This window comes from Thunnus albacares, chromosome 3, assembly GCF_914725855.1.
Source record: "Thunnus albacares chromosome 3, fThuAlb1.1, whole genome shotgun sequence".
NCBI lineage: Eukaryota > Metazoa > Chordata > Actinopteri > Scombriformes > Scombridae > Thunnus > Thunnus albacares.
In genome coordinates this window covers 1,256,911-1,274,490 of record NC_058108.1, presented here as the reverse complement: position 1 = coordinate 1,274,490, position 17,580 = coordinate 1,256,911, and the positions used below count along the sequence as shown (strand labels likewise).

At 40.8% G+C, this 17,580-nt stretch overlaps 1 protein-coding gene across 1 annotated transcript; it reads right to left on the bottom strand.

The window, feature by feature from the left end:
• Positions 1-926: 926 nt before the first annotated feature.
• Positions 927-13,934, bottom strand: ldlrb (low density lipoprotein receptor b). The gene is made up of 18 exons (XM_044346360.1): positions 13,559-13,934; positions 8,795-8,920; positions 8,383-8,505; positions 7,479-7,856; positions 7,092-7,214; positions 6,878-7,000; positions 6,437-6,559; positions 6,093-6,221; positions 5,819-5,990; positions 5,367-5,594; positions 5,123-5,241; positions 4,871-5,010; positions 4,452-4,593; positions 4,191-4,343; positions 3,872-4,102; positions 2,871-2,948; positions 2,602-2,762; positions 927-2,486 (listed from the first exon to the last, which is right to left on the bottom strand). Exons 1-18 carry the CDS (start codon positions 13,638-13,640, stop codon positions 2,448-2,450), a joined length of 2,670 nt encoding a protein of 889 aa, XP_044202295.1. The 5' UTR covers positions 13,641-13,934; the 3' UTR covers positions 927-2,447.
• Positions 13,935-17,580: the final 3,646 nt, after the last annotated feature.

Genomic DNA, 17,580 nt, shown 5'->3' with positions numbered 1-17,580 from the left:
TGCATAAGCATGAATTATGGCAGCGGTTTATTAGTGAGAGGATGATGGCTGTTTGCTTTTATGGGTGGGTCAGGCCATCTCAGATTATTCAAACAGCACGGCCTTTTTGGCCTTAGATGATTTGATGTCCCTCTTTTTTTATATAATGGGTTATGTGTCTACATGTTAAAACAACACATTTTTTGTTGGATTTCACATGATCTCATGAGGAAAACATGATGACAGAAAAACAGAAATAGAATGGAAATTGTTCATATCATCTTTAGTTGTTTAAATTACATGACTAGAATAAAAATGTCTTAGTAGCAAAAACTTTCCCCTTTGATCTGCAGAAAAAAACGTTGATATTCTGAGTAATTCCTAATGAAAAAGTATATTATATATAAAGCATTCATTATTTTCTGCTGTAAGTGAACCAGATAGCTGTCTCTGCACCTCATAATAAATGGAAAAGAGTGGAAGTTTATTCATTTGGATATCATCTAAAATTCATGGCACTAAATGTTGTATTCAAACAAAACTAACAGGTGAGAGCAGCGGATGATTCAAATGAGGGGATATATGTTTGTTTAAGTTGACGGAGGTACAAGAGCAAAGACAGAGAGGAAGGACAAGAGTCCGATGGCAATTCGTTTCAGCGCTCATACACTCTGTGTGCATGTTGTGTTGTAGACGGAGAGTGATGGTAACGTTTCCAGGCAACATACAAGATTGTATTATACCCATTGCACCCAGTTTAAGAATAATTAGTTTTGTCGGGGGAGAGCTTTAGAAAACATCTTGTGCTTGGCTCTCATGTTCTATCAAAATCTAATTACCAAGCTTGAATTGGATGAGACAGTGTCTTTTCTCATATGTCCCAGTTTATCTCAGTCAAGATACAACATTGACTGAGTGTAAAACTGATCCACATTAACAAGAAAAAGTTGTAAACCTATTTTTTTTATTTAAAAAAAGACCAAAACAACCAAAAATGAACAATGTGCATTAACAAACAGGCTGCTGTGCGTCAGTCCTACAGATGTGTACATACATTCCTTTGTGGCGGAGAACATCGTACTTTGCACATTACAGTATGTGCCTTAATGTTACAATAAAAACAAAACATCATACTAATAAAAAGGCAAAGAAGCAAAATAAATTATGTAAATTCGCACCGAAAAGGAAACAAAAATCGGTGTGAAGAACAAAGAGACTTTCTTCAGAGCTTCTCTGTAACATGAAGCACACTGTTGACTCAGACAGGATGTCTGTCGTACACACAGAGCTGAGCAGGTGTTCAAAGGTTTGATTGAACGTGTTAAATAACAGCTGTACAATGTAAAGGTTAGACTGGCCTGGCTGGAACAAAAACAATTCACCGTGGTTGGTTGGTGCCGATATATAGTATCACTGTATTTACAGCCAGATGTCAACAATCTTAAAACCTCTTGTATATTTCCATAAATAAATTAAAGAATCTCTTATATATTTACAATATTTCTTGATTAAAATTTACAATTGTAAAAAGGCAACACCAAAGTGAACTTAAGAGTGTTTTACAAAATATGTACACAGACTATTTACAGTGTTATGATAAGCAATCACTTACAATCACTTTTTACTTCTTTGTTCATTTACAAATGAACATATTCTTCATTTTGGTTAACTTCAGAAAATTCAGCAGCTTTTCTATTCACAATGTAAACCATCTGTGACTTCCATACTCTGAAACCTTATTTATAGATTGGTCACAAAAGGGGAAAAAAAATGATGGTAGTGATTAACATGTGACTTAAGTTTGAGCCAAACTATAATGGATGATAATAGTGAAAAAAAAAATGCCTCTGATATGAGAGCCAACAAAACTCTATACCCAAGAGAAGAGAAAAGCCACAGAGTAATTATGAAGGCCATCCCACTGAGGGCTAAAGCACTATCTGGCATTAAATACCACAGAAACTGGTTTGGAAGGTCAGTAAGGCATGTTCGTACACCCGAAAAACTTAACTAAACTACCAGTGTGTGGGTGGAAGGCACAGATCAGGCTTTTCAAGTTTAACTTGCAAATGAGACTTGTTACATTTCTTTAGGTAATGACAAAGTAAGAAAGCATCTGCATCTTTCAAAATGACAGAATGCTGAGATAGACAATTTTCAGGTTCGGCTTCAAAAAGAATCAAAGCTCTGGGATTAAGAACGTCATCTTCTGAAACCATTTTGTGGCTTCCTGCAGTTATGCTCTACTATGTCTTCATTTCTATTTCTTTTTTTTTTTCAGTTCTCCCTTTAGACTTGGACGGCACACTGCTGAGGTCAGAAACATAAGCCACAAAATGAGGTCACCAGGGAGGTAAGGGGCTGTTATAAGCAGCAGCAGTAGAAAAAAATGGCTTTTGTTGCTTCACCTTTACATCAGAGAAAAAAAAATCACTTCAAATAAAACTAACGCCTTCTTCATCTTTGGGTCATGCGACATCCACGTCATCCATGCTCAGCATTTGCCTCTGCAAAAAAAAACAACATAACATTGAATGAGCAAACTACATACTTATGGTGCATTTTAAGGAAGAATATTCAATAATAATAATAATAAGTGACTTGGCATCAAAGTGAAGATACCTGAGGGTAAACGTAGCCGTCAGAGCTGTTCCTGCAGATGTGCACCTCATCCTCAGTGGTTTTCTGATACACGGGGTTGTCAAAGTGGATGGTGTTGGTGTTCTTCAGACGCCAGTGTCTCCACAGCAGCACTGCTCCAAACACCAGCAGGGACATGACCACTACAAGGAAGTAGTGAAACAGCCATTTGAATTACAAAGTGTGAGTGAGTGGGGCAGGCTGAGGTGTTTGACAGATGCACAGAGTGAAGCTGCAAATGTGGAACTTACTTATCGGCAGCACGATGTAGAGAGCGATAGAGTGGGACGACTCGGCTTCTGCGGGCATGGCTGCGTACCTGTTGTTAGCTGAAAAAGCAGAGAGCAAAATGTTTATGTTATATTTCTTTGATATTCAAAGACATTTTGGGAAATACACTTATTCACTGTCTTTCTGAGAGATAGATGAGAATATCGATACCACTCACGCCTGTCTACGATAAACATGAAGCTACAGCCAGTAAACAGTTAGCTTAGCTTAGCAACCAGCTGAGACACTGCACCCGGCCAAGAAATAGTCCAGCACATAGTGAAGCCATAAAACCACAATGTGTCTTTTTTACACTTTGATTTTTATTCTATTTGTGCTAATTAGTGAGCTTTAGAGGAGCTGGGAGGCCAGGCTAGTTTTTTACCCTTGTTTCAAGTCTTAACACTAAAATAAGATAACTAGCTACAAATATGAGAGTAGTATAGAGCTCATTATAAGCAGGTAACCATAGCAACAATACTCAGAGCATGTCCGCATGCTAACATGCTCTGAGAGACAATGCTAACATGATGACTGGGTAAAATGTTAATTATGCTCACCATCTTAATTAGCACTAAACCCAAAGAAAGAAAAACGAAGCTGATGGGAATGTCATTAGTTTTGCATGTATTTAGTCACAAATTTTGTGTATTCATTCATTTTTTTTTTTCATGCATTTTTTTACGCTACGGACCCCCATGAACTGTCTTTTGAAGTTTAAATTGAATTGAAAATATTGAACAAATTAAAATTTTAACCCACTAGATGAAAAGTTAAGGGTTCACCAAAGATATCACAGTTAATTCTGTTGGTAATGACTTAGCGTGGTAGCTAGCGTGGCTAAAAACATTTTAAACCCAGCCTCCCTTTTTTCCATTGTTAAGAGGTGTCTCAGGTAAAACTATTCTCTGTTGCAGATAGATTTTAATTACTTCATCAGTACATCGCGTTGATAAAACTGATTCTTTGCTGCTTCCTGTACCTTGACCAGTAGCAGCAGGTTCTTGTGCGCTCTGCGTGGAGGAGACTTTTGGCTCCTGGGGCAAAATAGCTGAGGTAGTTGTGGGCCTTTTGGTAGCTCTGGTGGTGGTGGTGGTTGTAGTTGCAGTAGTTGTCGTCGTAGTGGTAGGCTGACTGGGTGTGGTAGGCTTGTTGGGAGCCTTTGGCGGGAGGGTTGTACCAGTTTTGTTTTTAGCAGGAGGGGCAACTGGGCCTGCCAGGAAAGTAAAAATAAGGGTTACCATCGTGACTCTGTGATAATTTTCAGTTCATTTGTAGTGCCAAGTGCAGGGGACACCTACTTGTCACACATTTCCTCATGTCAGGTCCCATGGTCATGTGGTCAGGACAGGCACAAGTGTATTTAGGAGAGTGCTGGTTGATCAGAGGGGCAGGGAGGCACATAAACTCACAACCTCCATTCATACTGTTGCTCTTACTGCACCAGTTCGTACCTACAAGAGAGAAAGATGCGTATAATAAAAGAGAAAGGATTAGAAAATGTGATATGGCCTCTATGGTTTGTTAGTTGATAGTTCTTGATTTTAGCGGCGTTGCTCTACCGATTGGTTGCTTGAGGTTGTGGTACAGTACGATGTCCTCTGGCTGGTCCAGGTCCGCTGCCAGCTCGGTGATGTCCTTTCCAGTCAGACGGTTGGCAGCGTAGACAGCACTGTTGCTTATGTCCGTCCAAAACACTTTCTCCTGTTAAAAAGAGAAACAATACAATTCAACAACATTAAATAATTTCCTCAACTACTAATGAATTAATCATAAAGTCTCATTAAGAATTAGCAATACTGATCCAAATATATAGGGAATAAAGTGCACCCTCAGCAGTTAAAGCTCTTTCTTTATACTTTAAAACATTTTAGCTGGATAATGCTCACAATGCACATTTCTGTGATAACATCTCCTTTAATAACCTTTATTGACATTTTTTCATCAAGGGAAAAGCCGACTATATAACTTCATAACTAACCTCAAAGACAGCCAGAGACATGGGGTGGGAGAGCTTTTCCTCGCTGAAAATGAGAGTATGTCTTGTCCCTCCATTCACGTCAATACTGGAGAGAGTGTGCATCTTGGAGTCCACCCAGTACAGACGCTGGTTGACCATGTCTGTCCAGACACAGGACGAAACATATGAGGATTTAACATGTTGTTATTAAAGCTGTATGTATTATACAGATTGAACTGCTGTCATTTAATGTGTTCATTGCGTTCTGCTTACCGAGGGTGATGCCACTGGGCCACACAATGTTGTCTGTTACCAAGGCAACGCGGTCAGCTCCATTCAAACCGCTCTTCTCTATCTTAGCCTCCTCGCCCCAGTCTGTCCAGTACATGAAGCTGAAGAGGAAACATGAAAATACATGAAAACTGGAATCATGATCCCAAAGACAATCTGTCAAAAGATGCAGTTGAACTTTTAAACTTTTACAAGTCATTTAAAACACAACTTTAACCTGACTCACTTTTTTACTGGGTCCACTGCGATGGCTCTCGGCTTCTCCAGGTTTTCTGTGATGAGGGTCTTCCTCTTACCGCCATCTGTCGTTGCCACAGAGATAGTCTTCAAAACACTGTCAGTCCAGTAGATGTTGCCATGGATCCAGTCAACCGCAATACCCTCCGGGGCCTCAATCCTGCTGCCAACTACTACAGTATGGTGAGAGGAGTTATGAGCCACGTCTATCTTGGAGCTGTCGAGAGGAAGACGAGGGTGGAGAGTTTTACTTTAGAGGCAGATATCATTTCATCCGCAGTCTGGCCTATATCACAGTCTCTCACTCACAAGGTAATCTTTATTAATCTTGACCGGCATCTCAACAATCACTGGTCTTGAACCTCATGATTCCACTTTATTCTCTGCTGAAGCACGTTTGACCAAACACTTAATTTAATAAAGTTTCTGAGTATTTCTAACCTGTAGATTTTCTTCAGGGAAAGGTCCGACCAGAAGAGCATCTTGTTAGGCATGTCCATGTCCAGAGCTACCGCGTTCTTCAGCTGGGGGATCAGACGGACGTACTCGCTGCGGTCCACCGTCATCTTCCTCACCTCGTGCTTGTTTGTGAAGTACAGGGTGGGCACAGTGCCTGGAGGAGAAAGAAGAGAAGAGAAAAAGAGGAAATCGGTTCAGCTATTGTCAGATGAGACTTGTACTCTACTTTAAGGGGTAAATTTTGAGCAGGGATTACCTGATTCAGCTCTGCATGTCTTAGTCACAGGGTCGATCTCATAACCCTTCTCACAGGCACACTTGTAGCTGCCTGGCAGGTTGATGCAGATCTGACTGCAAATGTCCGGCTCAGCACATTCATCAATGTCTGCAGGTGGAGGATCGGAAGGTCAATTGGAAAAATAGCAGTTGGGGAATTGGAAACGTTTCTCACAAAGTCATGTTTTAAAGCATTGTTTCTTGAAATAGATCCAAAGTTGGTTACTGGCCTACTTCTAAAATAGAGTGAGAGTAAATGTTTTATCTCTGTTTTTCATTCTTTTAACGTAAAGACGCTGCAAACGTCTGATTTCCTCCTCTCACCTCCACAGGTTTTCTTGTCCATCTTCAGGCTGTATCCAGCAGGGCAGGAACAGTTGTAGCCAACCTTCAGATCGTTGCAGTAATGGGAGCAGCCGCCATTTCTGGTCAAACACTCATTGGTGTCTGTGGGGACCAGATACACAGAGCTTTCAAGCAGTATTCATGACATCCACTTTCCTACTGGTGCTTCAAATTGTAGGTGGACTCATACAAACCACAAACTATTTAGGCCAGTCAGCCAGGGCTACATGGCTAGCTGTTTTATTTTCCAGGCTATGATGTGGTTTTTCTTTTTCCCAGAGCAGTTATGGGGCTAAAAGTATTCCCAAACTCTGATACACCTCCCTTTTTGCCAGTTTTTCTGAGCAGTTTTGCAGTACATTGTGGACACAAGAGTGGAAAAGACGCTGTCATAAAAATGTACAGGAAGGTTGTACTTACTGCACTCTTTGACAGGTTCATCTGACCAGTCATTGCAGTCTCTCTGATTGTTGCACACCTTCTCCATGCTGATACACTCCCCGCTGCGACACTTGAACATAGTAGGACCTTCACAAACATTTTCTATGGAGAAGAGCAAGAGAGTATAAATTTAACTGTAATCTAAAGGTATAAGACAACTGAGTGAAGTAGAGTGGATCTCTGTGAGAGTCACCTTTGTGGCAGCCAATCTCATCACTGAGATCCCTGCAGTCGTGCTTTTTGTCACACTGGAAGCTGCCGTGGATACAGGTACCATCATTACACTGGAACTCATCTGGGCGACAAGTAGCACGACCTAGAAGAAGAAGACAAATGGATGAAAACAGGATAGAGTGACAGTGAGACAGAGAGAGAGCGAGAGCGAGAGGAAGAATGACATGATATATCATCAAAACTGATGATACACAGTATGTGCAGGATGTTTTCTATGATCAAGCATGAATAGGCAACATTTGTTAGGCTCAGTTTTCTATTAAAGTGAACTCTCAGTATGAAGATTCATCAGTGGAAAACAGGAGATGCATAGAATAAGAAAAGCTAGCCAAGAAAGCCGACTCACTGCAGTTGACCTCGTCGGATCGATCCAGGCAGTCCATGCCTCCATCGCAGTGCCAGCTGCCGTGGATACACTCTCCATTTGCACACTGGAATTCATGGGCGCTGCAGGACGCCGCCTTCTTCTCCGGCTGATGTCCAGCACAGTTCTGCGGCCATTCGTCAGACCCGTCGGCACAGTCTTGGTCTCCGTCGCAGCGCCAGAGAGCCGGCACGCACATGGAGTTGTTGCACTGGAAGGCACGAGAGCTGCACGTGGGTTTGGGGCAGGAAGCCTCATCTGAGCCGTCTGAACAGTCGTTGTCGCTGTCACAAACAAAGGTTCTGGATATACACTGGCCGTTGGCACAGCGAAACTCGTCAGTCCTGCATTGTTTGGCCGCTGCGGTGAGACAGTAGGTGGAGAAGAGAGGAGTTAATGTGATGATGAAGCTGGATCCACACTAACCAACAACAACACATCAGTGGAGTTATTGAGGTTCTCATAACCTTATGTTTATTTCTAAATACCATATTTACATTTATTAACTGTACATCAGGATTGTTTGTTGGTTTTGGCAGCTTTCTCCATGCTGCTAACACTCCTATCTGCAGACACAAACCTTTCAAGGACAGTTTTATGTATTTAATTATTTATTGCAACTTCCTTTTTATTTTCATTTCTATACTACACATCTACTCTTGTGCTTCCTTATCCTGCTGTGACAGTTCATTTTACTCTGTGAGGGATCAATAAAGTTTATCTTGTCTTAACCTATCTTAAATTAAATGAATTCCTATAAGACACTATACTTCTGTAGGCAAAATCAGTGTCTTCCTCTACAAAGTTGCCTGGTTTTTATTTATTGAGTTTGTATTATTTGTGATGTTGTTCAAAGTGTGAAATACTTTAAATACATAAAACTTACTGCAGTTTCTCTCATCAGCCCCGTTGTTGCATTCAGCTTTGCCATCACAGTGCCAGCCTTTTGGTATACACTGGTTCATGGGAGGTCCACAGTTGAACTTTGTTGGCGGACAGGTTTTAACCGCTGAGGACAGAAAATAGAAGAATGACTCAAGTGATTTCATGTATTAACAGAGAGATAACACTGTGACTACAGTTAAGAGTTTACTGTGAACTGAATAATCACATCCTTCTGGAAACAGCAGCTTTATTAATGTGTGTCTGAAACTATTAATTTATTAATTAAGAAAACAATAGTCAGATGAATCCCACCCAAAAAAAACCATAATCATTAGTTGTAGCCATATTCCCGTTTATTGCATTTTAATTTTATTTACAAATAGTCTTAGGCCCTAAGTGATAAAATAACTCACCACAGCTTGCAGGTAATTCATCTGTTCCGTCACCACAATCGTCCGTCCCATCACAAATCCAGTTGCTGGTGATACACCTCCCATTTCCACACTTAAACTGACTGGAGCTGCATGTGTACGCTGCATCTGCAAGTCATAAAAAAAAAGGAGAGAGTTCATTCAGGGTGACATGAGACTCGCTGCTGAGTTACATTAACACCACAAGCTCAATTGCTCAATTTAAAATGCTCGTGACCCCCTCGCAGTAACGTGAGCTTGTGTCAACACACAAAAAAACAGATTTCCTTGTGAGGTTGATGTTTAACTGAAAATTACACACAGGACAAAAAATTACAATCAAATACAGATAACTGACGGTGTGAACGCCTCACCTTTTACTCTTTGCTTAACTCAGAGGAGATTAAGAATAACAACACTGTGTGTTTCCCTGAATCATGTCAGAACAAGAAATTAAGTTATAATACTTTTTATGTAAAGAATAAGAATAGAATAGAATCTTTATTGTGCACTCATATGGAAATTTGTCTTTGGCTTCAAAGACATATATAGACTCAAAAACTACCTCTGCCGTGGGTTAGAATACATGAGATAAAGATAATAAATGATAGGTCCTGTGATGATAAACGGTTGGGATGGAGGACTAAATAAAGTATGTGGACATGGGAAACCCTTTCTTCACACCATCAACAGTTAGTCAACCCTTCTTTCTTTCATTTCCCTAAAACACACCCATGAACACAAACAGAACTTCAAACAGAATAAAACAAAGAATGGGAGGGGAGGAAACAGATTTTTTAAAAAAGACATTAGATTCTCTACAAAAAGGTGATGATGATGCAGCTTTGGTAGAAATTTCCACTCATCAGACAGAAAGACCCACAAATGACATGTTCTGTTAATGTACTTTAAATGTTGATCAAATGTAAAACTGTTCATCTTGTGCAGGTGTATCCTCAGTAGTAGTAAATATTACTGTTACTGATGTGAAAAGACATCAAAATTTACCCCGAACACACATCTGTTACTGTGGTTTGAAACCGTTCAGGTCAAACTATTCTCAGTTCTCAGTTTGTCATCTAAGTGGAAACAGCTTCACTGCTCGGCCTGAGGTTTAAACCTTTGACCTCTCATTGACCCTGGTTTATTTTAGGATTTTGCCCCGAGCCAATCACACCTCAGTGAACATGCCGCCATAACAGAGAGGACATCAACATCAACCGACGCAGGCCGACCGTTCACACACTCTTGAGCGAGCGCAGCGCGGCATCCTCCGTCACCTCTGCACCGCCGGTCTCTCCTGTGACCTGGAGGCCGGAGTAATGTCAGTCAGACTATCCCTTTAAGACAATAGCAATGGGAGGAGTTGAACAATCACACCACCAGTTGCTGATTGGTCCCAGTGTGGCATTCCTCATTGCAGCATCACCACCACAGTGACCCACAGACAGAGGCGGAGACTCAAAACACAAGGAAGTCTGTCAGCTTGGTGGATGAGTGGAAGAGGTACAGTACAGGTCTGACCAGTTACAATTGAGTCATTCTGAGTTTCAGATGCTTGTAAAATTAGGAAAGGATGCTTTCCCAATACTGTTACTCCCTCCTGCTTTAAAATGTCTGTTTTTTTTGTATCTGTTGAGGAAATTAAGTTGTTTTGAGGTTTTTTGGCTGTCTCTGAGAGGCTCTTCCTGCTTACCCCACACGCTCACACTTTCACGGAAACCACTAACACACACACACAAACCTCCCCCCACACATGACGGGCAGGCAAGGCGTGAAGCCAGTGAGGATTGCAAGAACAGAGTTTCCAAAGCAGAGTCCAGCTGTTCTTGGAGTGTAGATACGCGTTGACACATTTACAACAAAAATTTCAAGTATCTCTCTTCAACTCTCCCTCACTTTCCCTCTTTGCCAAACGTTCATTCATTCCACTCGCAGGAGAAGAAGGAAAAGTAGGTCAAACGCTGACCCTTCTTGACCTCCAAACTCCTGACCTCGTCTCTGAGGGTGGAAACTGTAAAGTATACACGCCAATGTTTTTCCTTTTCCATAGCTAATCTTCTCTGTTGCTTCTACAAATGGGTCATGAGCCTCCTGAGAATACTGTTCAGCAGGATGAAGTTTCCTGTACTTCTTTACAGTTAGACTTCTCCGTGGAGAGACGTGCAGGTTTAAGATGATTATTTATTCACTGCTCTGTCCTGAGCACCTATAAGTTGAATTTGGCCCCAAAAAGCCACCATTATGTTTCCTCTCATATCTAAAAACCTCAAATCTGTCAAGCACAGCAGACGTTCCTATTAAACATAATTTTAAGGTTTTTTTTAAAGGTTTTTGACATAATCCTGCTGCTGCATCTTAATTTAAACAGCAGAACGAGCTACTGACATGTACACCTACAGAGAAACCTGTTTGAACTGTATCTCAGGCCTCTGCTATTTATACCTACAGTGGGGGCCCTGGCAACCAGCAGACTGCATGATCATAACACTACCATGTAAGGCCATTTGAATACTACCTCAAACAAACAACAGACTGTGAATGATTCACTTCAAAATGCATGAAAAAGAATACTTGTTTGACAGCAGAGACTGGACCGGATGAATGGCAGATACTCTAAAGAGGTTAGACCAGCTGTCAGCACAACGCCGCACGGCAACAATCCTCCTTTGTGATCACATGTGACTTTGTTCACTAACAATGCGTTCCTGTCTTTTTATGGCGCATGCATGCAGTACACACACATTAAAAACCTTCACAAAAAGGTGTGTTTATTGACTCAAACATACAGCCGGCAGTTAATAAATAACCAGGATGCATGTGCATCAAGAGGACCGACAGCACTCATTTCTGCTTTGGATCTGGGTTTTTATTGGCTCAGTCATCTGACTGCACTTTTATTGAGATGAATTATTTTATTGAGATGAATTCAGTGGACTTCTAGTAAATTAACACTGCTGTGTAGTCCAACATGCCAAGAAACGGTCTAACCATCTTAGTTAAAGACGTCGCGCCTAGAGAGTCAGAGAAAGTTTTTAATGAAGGCATCATCTGCAGACATATCAAACTGCTGTACGTTTCCTATCTGTGGCTTTCACCTGATGTCAGTATCTTACCCCTGCAGCTACTCTGCTGACGCTGTGGTTAAATTCACTGAAGCATGCAGATGTGTAAGTGACAAAGGCCTCTCTAATTGTACAGTCGGAGGTATTTCCGAATGATTGATGGATGAAGCTCCACAGTGGGTGCATGTAAGACTCGTCTCAGACCTCAGTGAGTCATGGCAACTTCAAAGTTTAGTCTCCCGAGAAGAAAAAAGATCTGTGGCTTTTAGTGCTCTTCACTACAGTCCGTGGCTCTGCCTCATTTCAAGAGTATGATAAATACAAAGGAATACATTAAACAAACCAGAGCCAGACATTCAAATACACACACACACAGAAAACACACGTGAATGCTGCCGCACACACACACCAGGCAGATCTGATGACTGGAAGTGAGAGCCATTAACTGGAAAAAAAAACTCAAGTTTTAATCCGAAAAGCTGTTGGAGGAGAGTTGAGATTATTGGAGGATTACTAGAGCAGCTGGCAGAATGGGGCTGAAGCCAGGTTAATTCTCAGCACATTGTTGGTCTTAAAGGGCGTTAGGTTCACTCCTTCAATCATGTTGCTTTTTGTTTGTTTTTTTTTTGCCTGAAAATGTAGCTGAAGACTTTTCACTTTGTCTTTCTGTCCAGAAACTGAGTGGTTTCCTATAGAGCTCCAGAGGAAAAAGGAAAATGTCTTACTGAGGCTAAAAATAAACATAATTATTAATATCTCATCATCAAACAGTTTAAAATGTTTTCTTTGGCTTTCTCTTGATTTTACACTTTGTATTTTATGGTTTGATCACTTCATTCTGCAAGTTTTTAGATTATTTTCTGTCCCTTTTAACTCCTTTACTTCTTCCCATAAAGCAGTTTGTGTTATTTCTGTTTCTAAAGGAGACATATAAATGAACTTTGCTTAATTGTCTTGATTTTTTTGCTTCTGTGTGGAATATGCAGTGTTTTTATGAATGTATGAAATATTCATTAATTTATTTATTTATTCCATATAGCTAAATAAAACCTTTGAAAGCTCTTGTGTGTGTGTGTGTGAGTGTCATTACTTTAATAGGAATAAATGGAACTGAGGAGGGTAAACAAACACAGCAGCAGCTTTGAATCTGCTTTTCCTGCATCTCTTATCCTCCAGCATGCTGCAGGGCGGATGCAGAGACGCAGGAGTTTTTTTAGCCGCACCCTGTGTCGTTGACAACCGTCTGTTTCTGCGTTTATTCCTCCCATCTGAAACTTGAAACCGGCCGGCGCCACCGGCGAAAGCGATTGGCTGAACGGCTGCATCTTAGAGCGAAACAAACCAATTAAGCTGCTGTGCGTAAATTCCATTCATGCCGAAATTGTACACCACACAGTGTTGTTATTACTGATATTATTGTAATTTATATTATTGGTTAATGTAGTTATCACAATTGTTGAAAATGTTTGACATCATGTTCAGCGCAGGAGCATCACGGAAAGATTTTCATTTGTAGCCGTGAAAACCCGAATAACACCATAAATGTGTGATTTCCATTCGCTGTGACGTGTAAATATTCATGCATTCACCTTTAGCTTTATGTACAGCTGCAGTGACACTGCCCTGAAACTTCGAAACACTGGAGCATCCTTCTCTCTGCGTGTGGTAAGAAAGATACAAGCCAGGAAATGACATTTCTTACCTGCTTGAGGCGACCAGTGAATGAGCATCAGCAGACACCAACATGTTGACAGGCCGGCGAGTCCCCTCCACATCCCAAACATGTCCTGTCCTCCTATTTGTGTCCTTATTTGACAGCAAAAGAAAAGTCAGCTGTGGACACAGGTTGTGGGAGAGTTCACACTGTTGTTGGATCTGTGCGTAAAAAGGCTGCGGATCAGCAGAGTCACGCAGCGGCTGTGCGTAAAAAGGAGAGTGCATGAAAAATATTATGAGGTTCGAGTCACATCCGACCATTTTCTATGAGGCTGACAGGAGGGCGGGGCTAAAGCAGTGGTGTGATGTTTGAAATTGTACGTGAGCCCCGCCGGGGGGAGGAGCCACAGTGGTGCTGTATCATTGAGATGGCGCACGCGTGTGTGTGTGTGTGTGTATCTCGTCCTTGCATCACCTCTCCATCCATCTATCTCTTCCGCCCAAACTGGTGTGTGTGTGTGTGTGTGTGTGTGTGTGTGTGTGTGTGTGTGTGTGTAAGAGGGAGGATGAATGGACGAAAGAGGACAATCTGACATTAACAAAGGAAGTTCACATCCTGCCAGACTTTTATTGGTGATGAAGCATTTCTCTGTAAGAAAAATCATCTTTTATGTTGCTGTCACAGATTAAATAAACTATCCAGCATCAAAGATAGTCAGGATCACTGTTCTGATCACGTTTTAAACCAGAAAAGGGAGAAAAAAGAAAGCTTGTGTGCATATGAAACCACATGGGACCATGTGCTCACACATGGGGAGTCCTCTGTGGCAGGCTGAACATATTGTGGCTTTGTTTCCTTTAGAGATATGCTGGAGTCAGATATTTTCCAGCTGCCAAACTCACATACAGAGAAACTCCCAACACACATCATTTCTACAGTTTTTTAAACTCCTATGTGGAAATGTGGGGAATTTTTCTTCTGGTTTCCAGATTGCGTGTCCAGTCGACACATTCTTGACAGCTTTCCTAGACTCATCAATCCACAAAAACACACTGGCAACTCCTTTAATAATGAATTATTAGTTTCTGTCATTTGTTTAAGCAAAAACATTTTAGTTGTCAAATGTGAGGATTTGTTGCCTGTTGTTGTCATACAGTATAATTACATTTCTCTGTGGATTTAAACTGTTGTAAAGACAAATCAGGGAATTTGAATCCATCACCTTTGGCTCTGGAATATTATTATGAGCATTTTTCACTATTTTCTGATATTTTATGGTGGGAAAAAATGCCAATTAATTAATTAAATTAAAACAAGTTGTGAACAAATAACTATCTACTAATCTACTGATCTGAATCTACTGATGCTGCATCATAATGTCTTTTAAGGAATCCTGATAGTTAAAAGTCAAACAGACATATTAGATAGACTGTAGTACTGAGCTGAATCTGTACACATGTAACACTGTAGGTTAATCTGTATCAGTCACCGTCAGGTCTGCTTCTCCTCAAGCGAACAGAACATTTGGCAAACAAAATATCACCGTTATTAATGATGCACAATGTGTCTGATGTTCTGGGCTGTAATTTTAGTAGATCTGCAGTTTTCAGCGACTAGTATGACTCACTGGGAGTGTAAGTGCAAGATTCCAGTCCAAGATTGTGATATTTTCTCTGGAAGTGATATTAGCTGCTCTGAAAGTGTTTCTGATTGCAGAATCTCATTCTTTCCCCCACATTTCCTTCTTTATGCGTCATGAAACCTCCAAATAGTTTTTCATTCAGGGTTCAATGCAAACAACTGTGAAAATATTGGAAAATTAGCGAAGCTGCAGCATTGAATGGATCAGTGGTTTTAATAGTGAATAAGGCAGAAAAAACTGTTTCCATGTTTCCATGTTTCCATGCGGGCATCGTGTGTGTGTGTGTGTGTGTGTGTGTGTGTGTGTGTGTGTGTGTGTGTGCGTGTAGAAGGGGAGGACCTCTGCTGGTTCCTGGTAGAAGCTGTGGGAAGTATTCCTGGAATGCCGAAATAGCGGCTGGATTACATATTTCTGCTGCACCCACCATCACTACACACACTGTTAACACACCTACAGACAGGAGCGCTTGTGTGTGTGTGTGTGTGTGTGTGTGTGTGTGTGTGTGTGTGTGTGCACAGTACATTTCCAACTATATCTGTCACCTGAACACAATTTAGTTAAACACCAACCACACTGACTTACTGAAGAGGAAAGTGACAAATGAGTCACATGTAAGTCATTTAGATCTTCTCGTCTGTAGCTCCCTTCCTTACATTGTTTTATTTCCTTCTGAGTCAGAAAGGAAAAATGTTCAGATAAAAGATGTGACAACCATGTTTTAAGATAAATTAGAAGTGGATTAAAAAAAAACCTTTCTATGAGACTCATAAACGAAGGTTACGGAGCTTTTTAACAGCAGAGGTTTTGACTTGTCGTAGCAGGGAACGAGCAGGTGTTACTAATCACTTTAACAATGCTTCTGCTCTACTCAGGTGTCGCTGTGAGTCTTGACAGTGTGACAGTGAGCCAGCGTGCACAATAGCAGGACTTCAGGAATAATTCATGTCATTATTTACACCTGTGCTTTTCCTGCTGTGTGCGTCTTCTGCATGACCTCCAAAGTCTAAAAGAAAGATGAGATGTCTTTTTATCCTGAAGCATTTTGACATTTTGGACATATTTGATTTAATGACAGCAGCAATGTAGCTTTTATAATAGTGGTTATAAATGCTGTTCTTTGAGAGTTAAATGCAAAATATGCATAGATGAAAAAAAACAAAAATCATTTGTCTTAGTCTGCAAAAATCCTGTTAGTTTTTATCTTATTGACAGACACATATAGACTTTATCCAACACAGTAAACCAGTAGCTTTCTGAATTCCAGTCAACATATTTCAGCATATCTGACGGCTCTGATCTACAGTATCAATCACAGACTGTACTCACATTGTTCTGGCACTGATCCGCTAATCAGATTCAATTGTCATTTTGTTTCACCTCATCATCAGTCATATATGAATCACTGAAAAGATCAGAAATGTGGACAGTGATTCAGGAGACTGGAACCAGACTGGTTCTTCCTCAGTAAAATTATAAAATATTCCTCACAGGGAGAAAATATGAAATATCGAATCATATAAATGCTACAAGTAGCCTATAAATCCATGCTGATCCTGATCAATTGAAAACACTTGTCTGTAGACCAGAGACAGACACACAGTGTTTCTCCTTCATTTAATACCAGCTCAGTGTGTTTCAGTGTAAATCCTTCACATTCAGAGTGGAGCTTAAAATAAGCTTTAAGATCAAATAAATGTCCAAAGCAGATGATTATTCATCTTATTAGCAAAACTCAGCATGTTCACAACAACACTGGACGTCTTTTTTTTTACAACTCCTGAGGAATTTGAGCTGCTGCTGGATTTCTGCTGTTTTGGGGAGTTCAGGAGCTGCTGCTGCTGCTCTGCCCCCTGCCTCCCCCCCCCCCCCCCCCCCCGGCAGATGTTAACAGCTGGTTTTGAATTGCTGGAGATATTCAGAGGTTCCTAGAAATCAGGAAACTGAATCTGCCCCCTCCTCCCCCCTCCCATCATCTCCATATGGAGTAAACACTTCAACCTCCAACACAGGCCTGCTATACTGTCGAGGTGCCGTTAAAAACCACACACACTCACACATCCAAACACGTGCCAAGTTCTCCAAACCGACACTACTATATGTCTCTCCGTGTCAGCCAACTCTCAGATAAAATAAACATAAATATGAGGGGCATAGCCGGGTTGTTCATATCTTCTGGATAAATACTTTCTGTATTCACTTATTGGTATGACCTTACTGAGAAATGAGACCAGGGAGATGTAATGTTTATATTTCATGTTATGTTGGAGGCTTTTAGCCAGCGTAGGAAGGAGGTCAAATCAGCCCCAAGTATCATCTAAAAGGTGAAGGATTTGACACCAAAGTGTTGTTAAATTTCCCTTCATGAAAAGTTTTGAGAAAAAAAAATGAAGGAGATTTTGAGGAAGCTTTTAACACTGAACATTAA

Coding starts and splice junctions, on each gene's coding strand:
- ldlrb (XM_044346360.1), bottom strand. CDS start 13,640: ATGTTTGGGATGTGGAGGGGACTCGCCGGCCTGTCAACATGTTGGTGT. Junction 4,594..4,870: donor TGTCTCTGGCTGTCTTTGAG/GTTAGTTATGAA, acceptor TCTTTTTAACAG/GAGAAAGTGTTTTGGACGGA. Junction 4,344..4,451: donor CAACCTCAAGCAACCAATCG/GTAGAGCAACGC, acceptor TCTCTCTTGTAG/GTACGAACTGGTGCAGTAAG.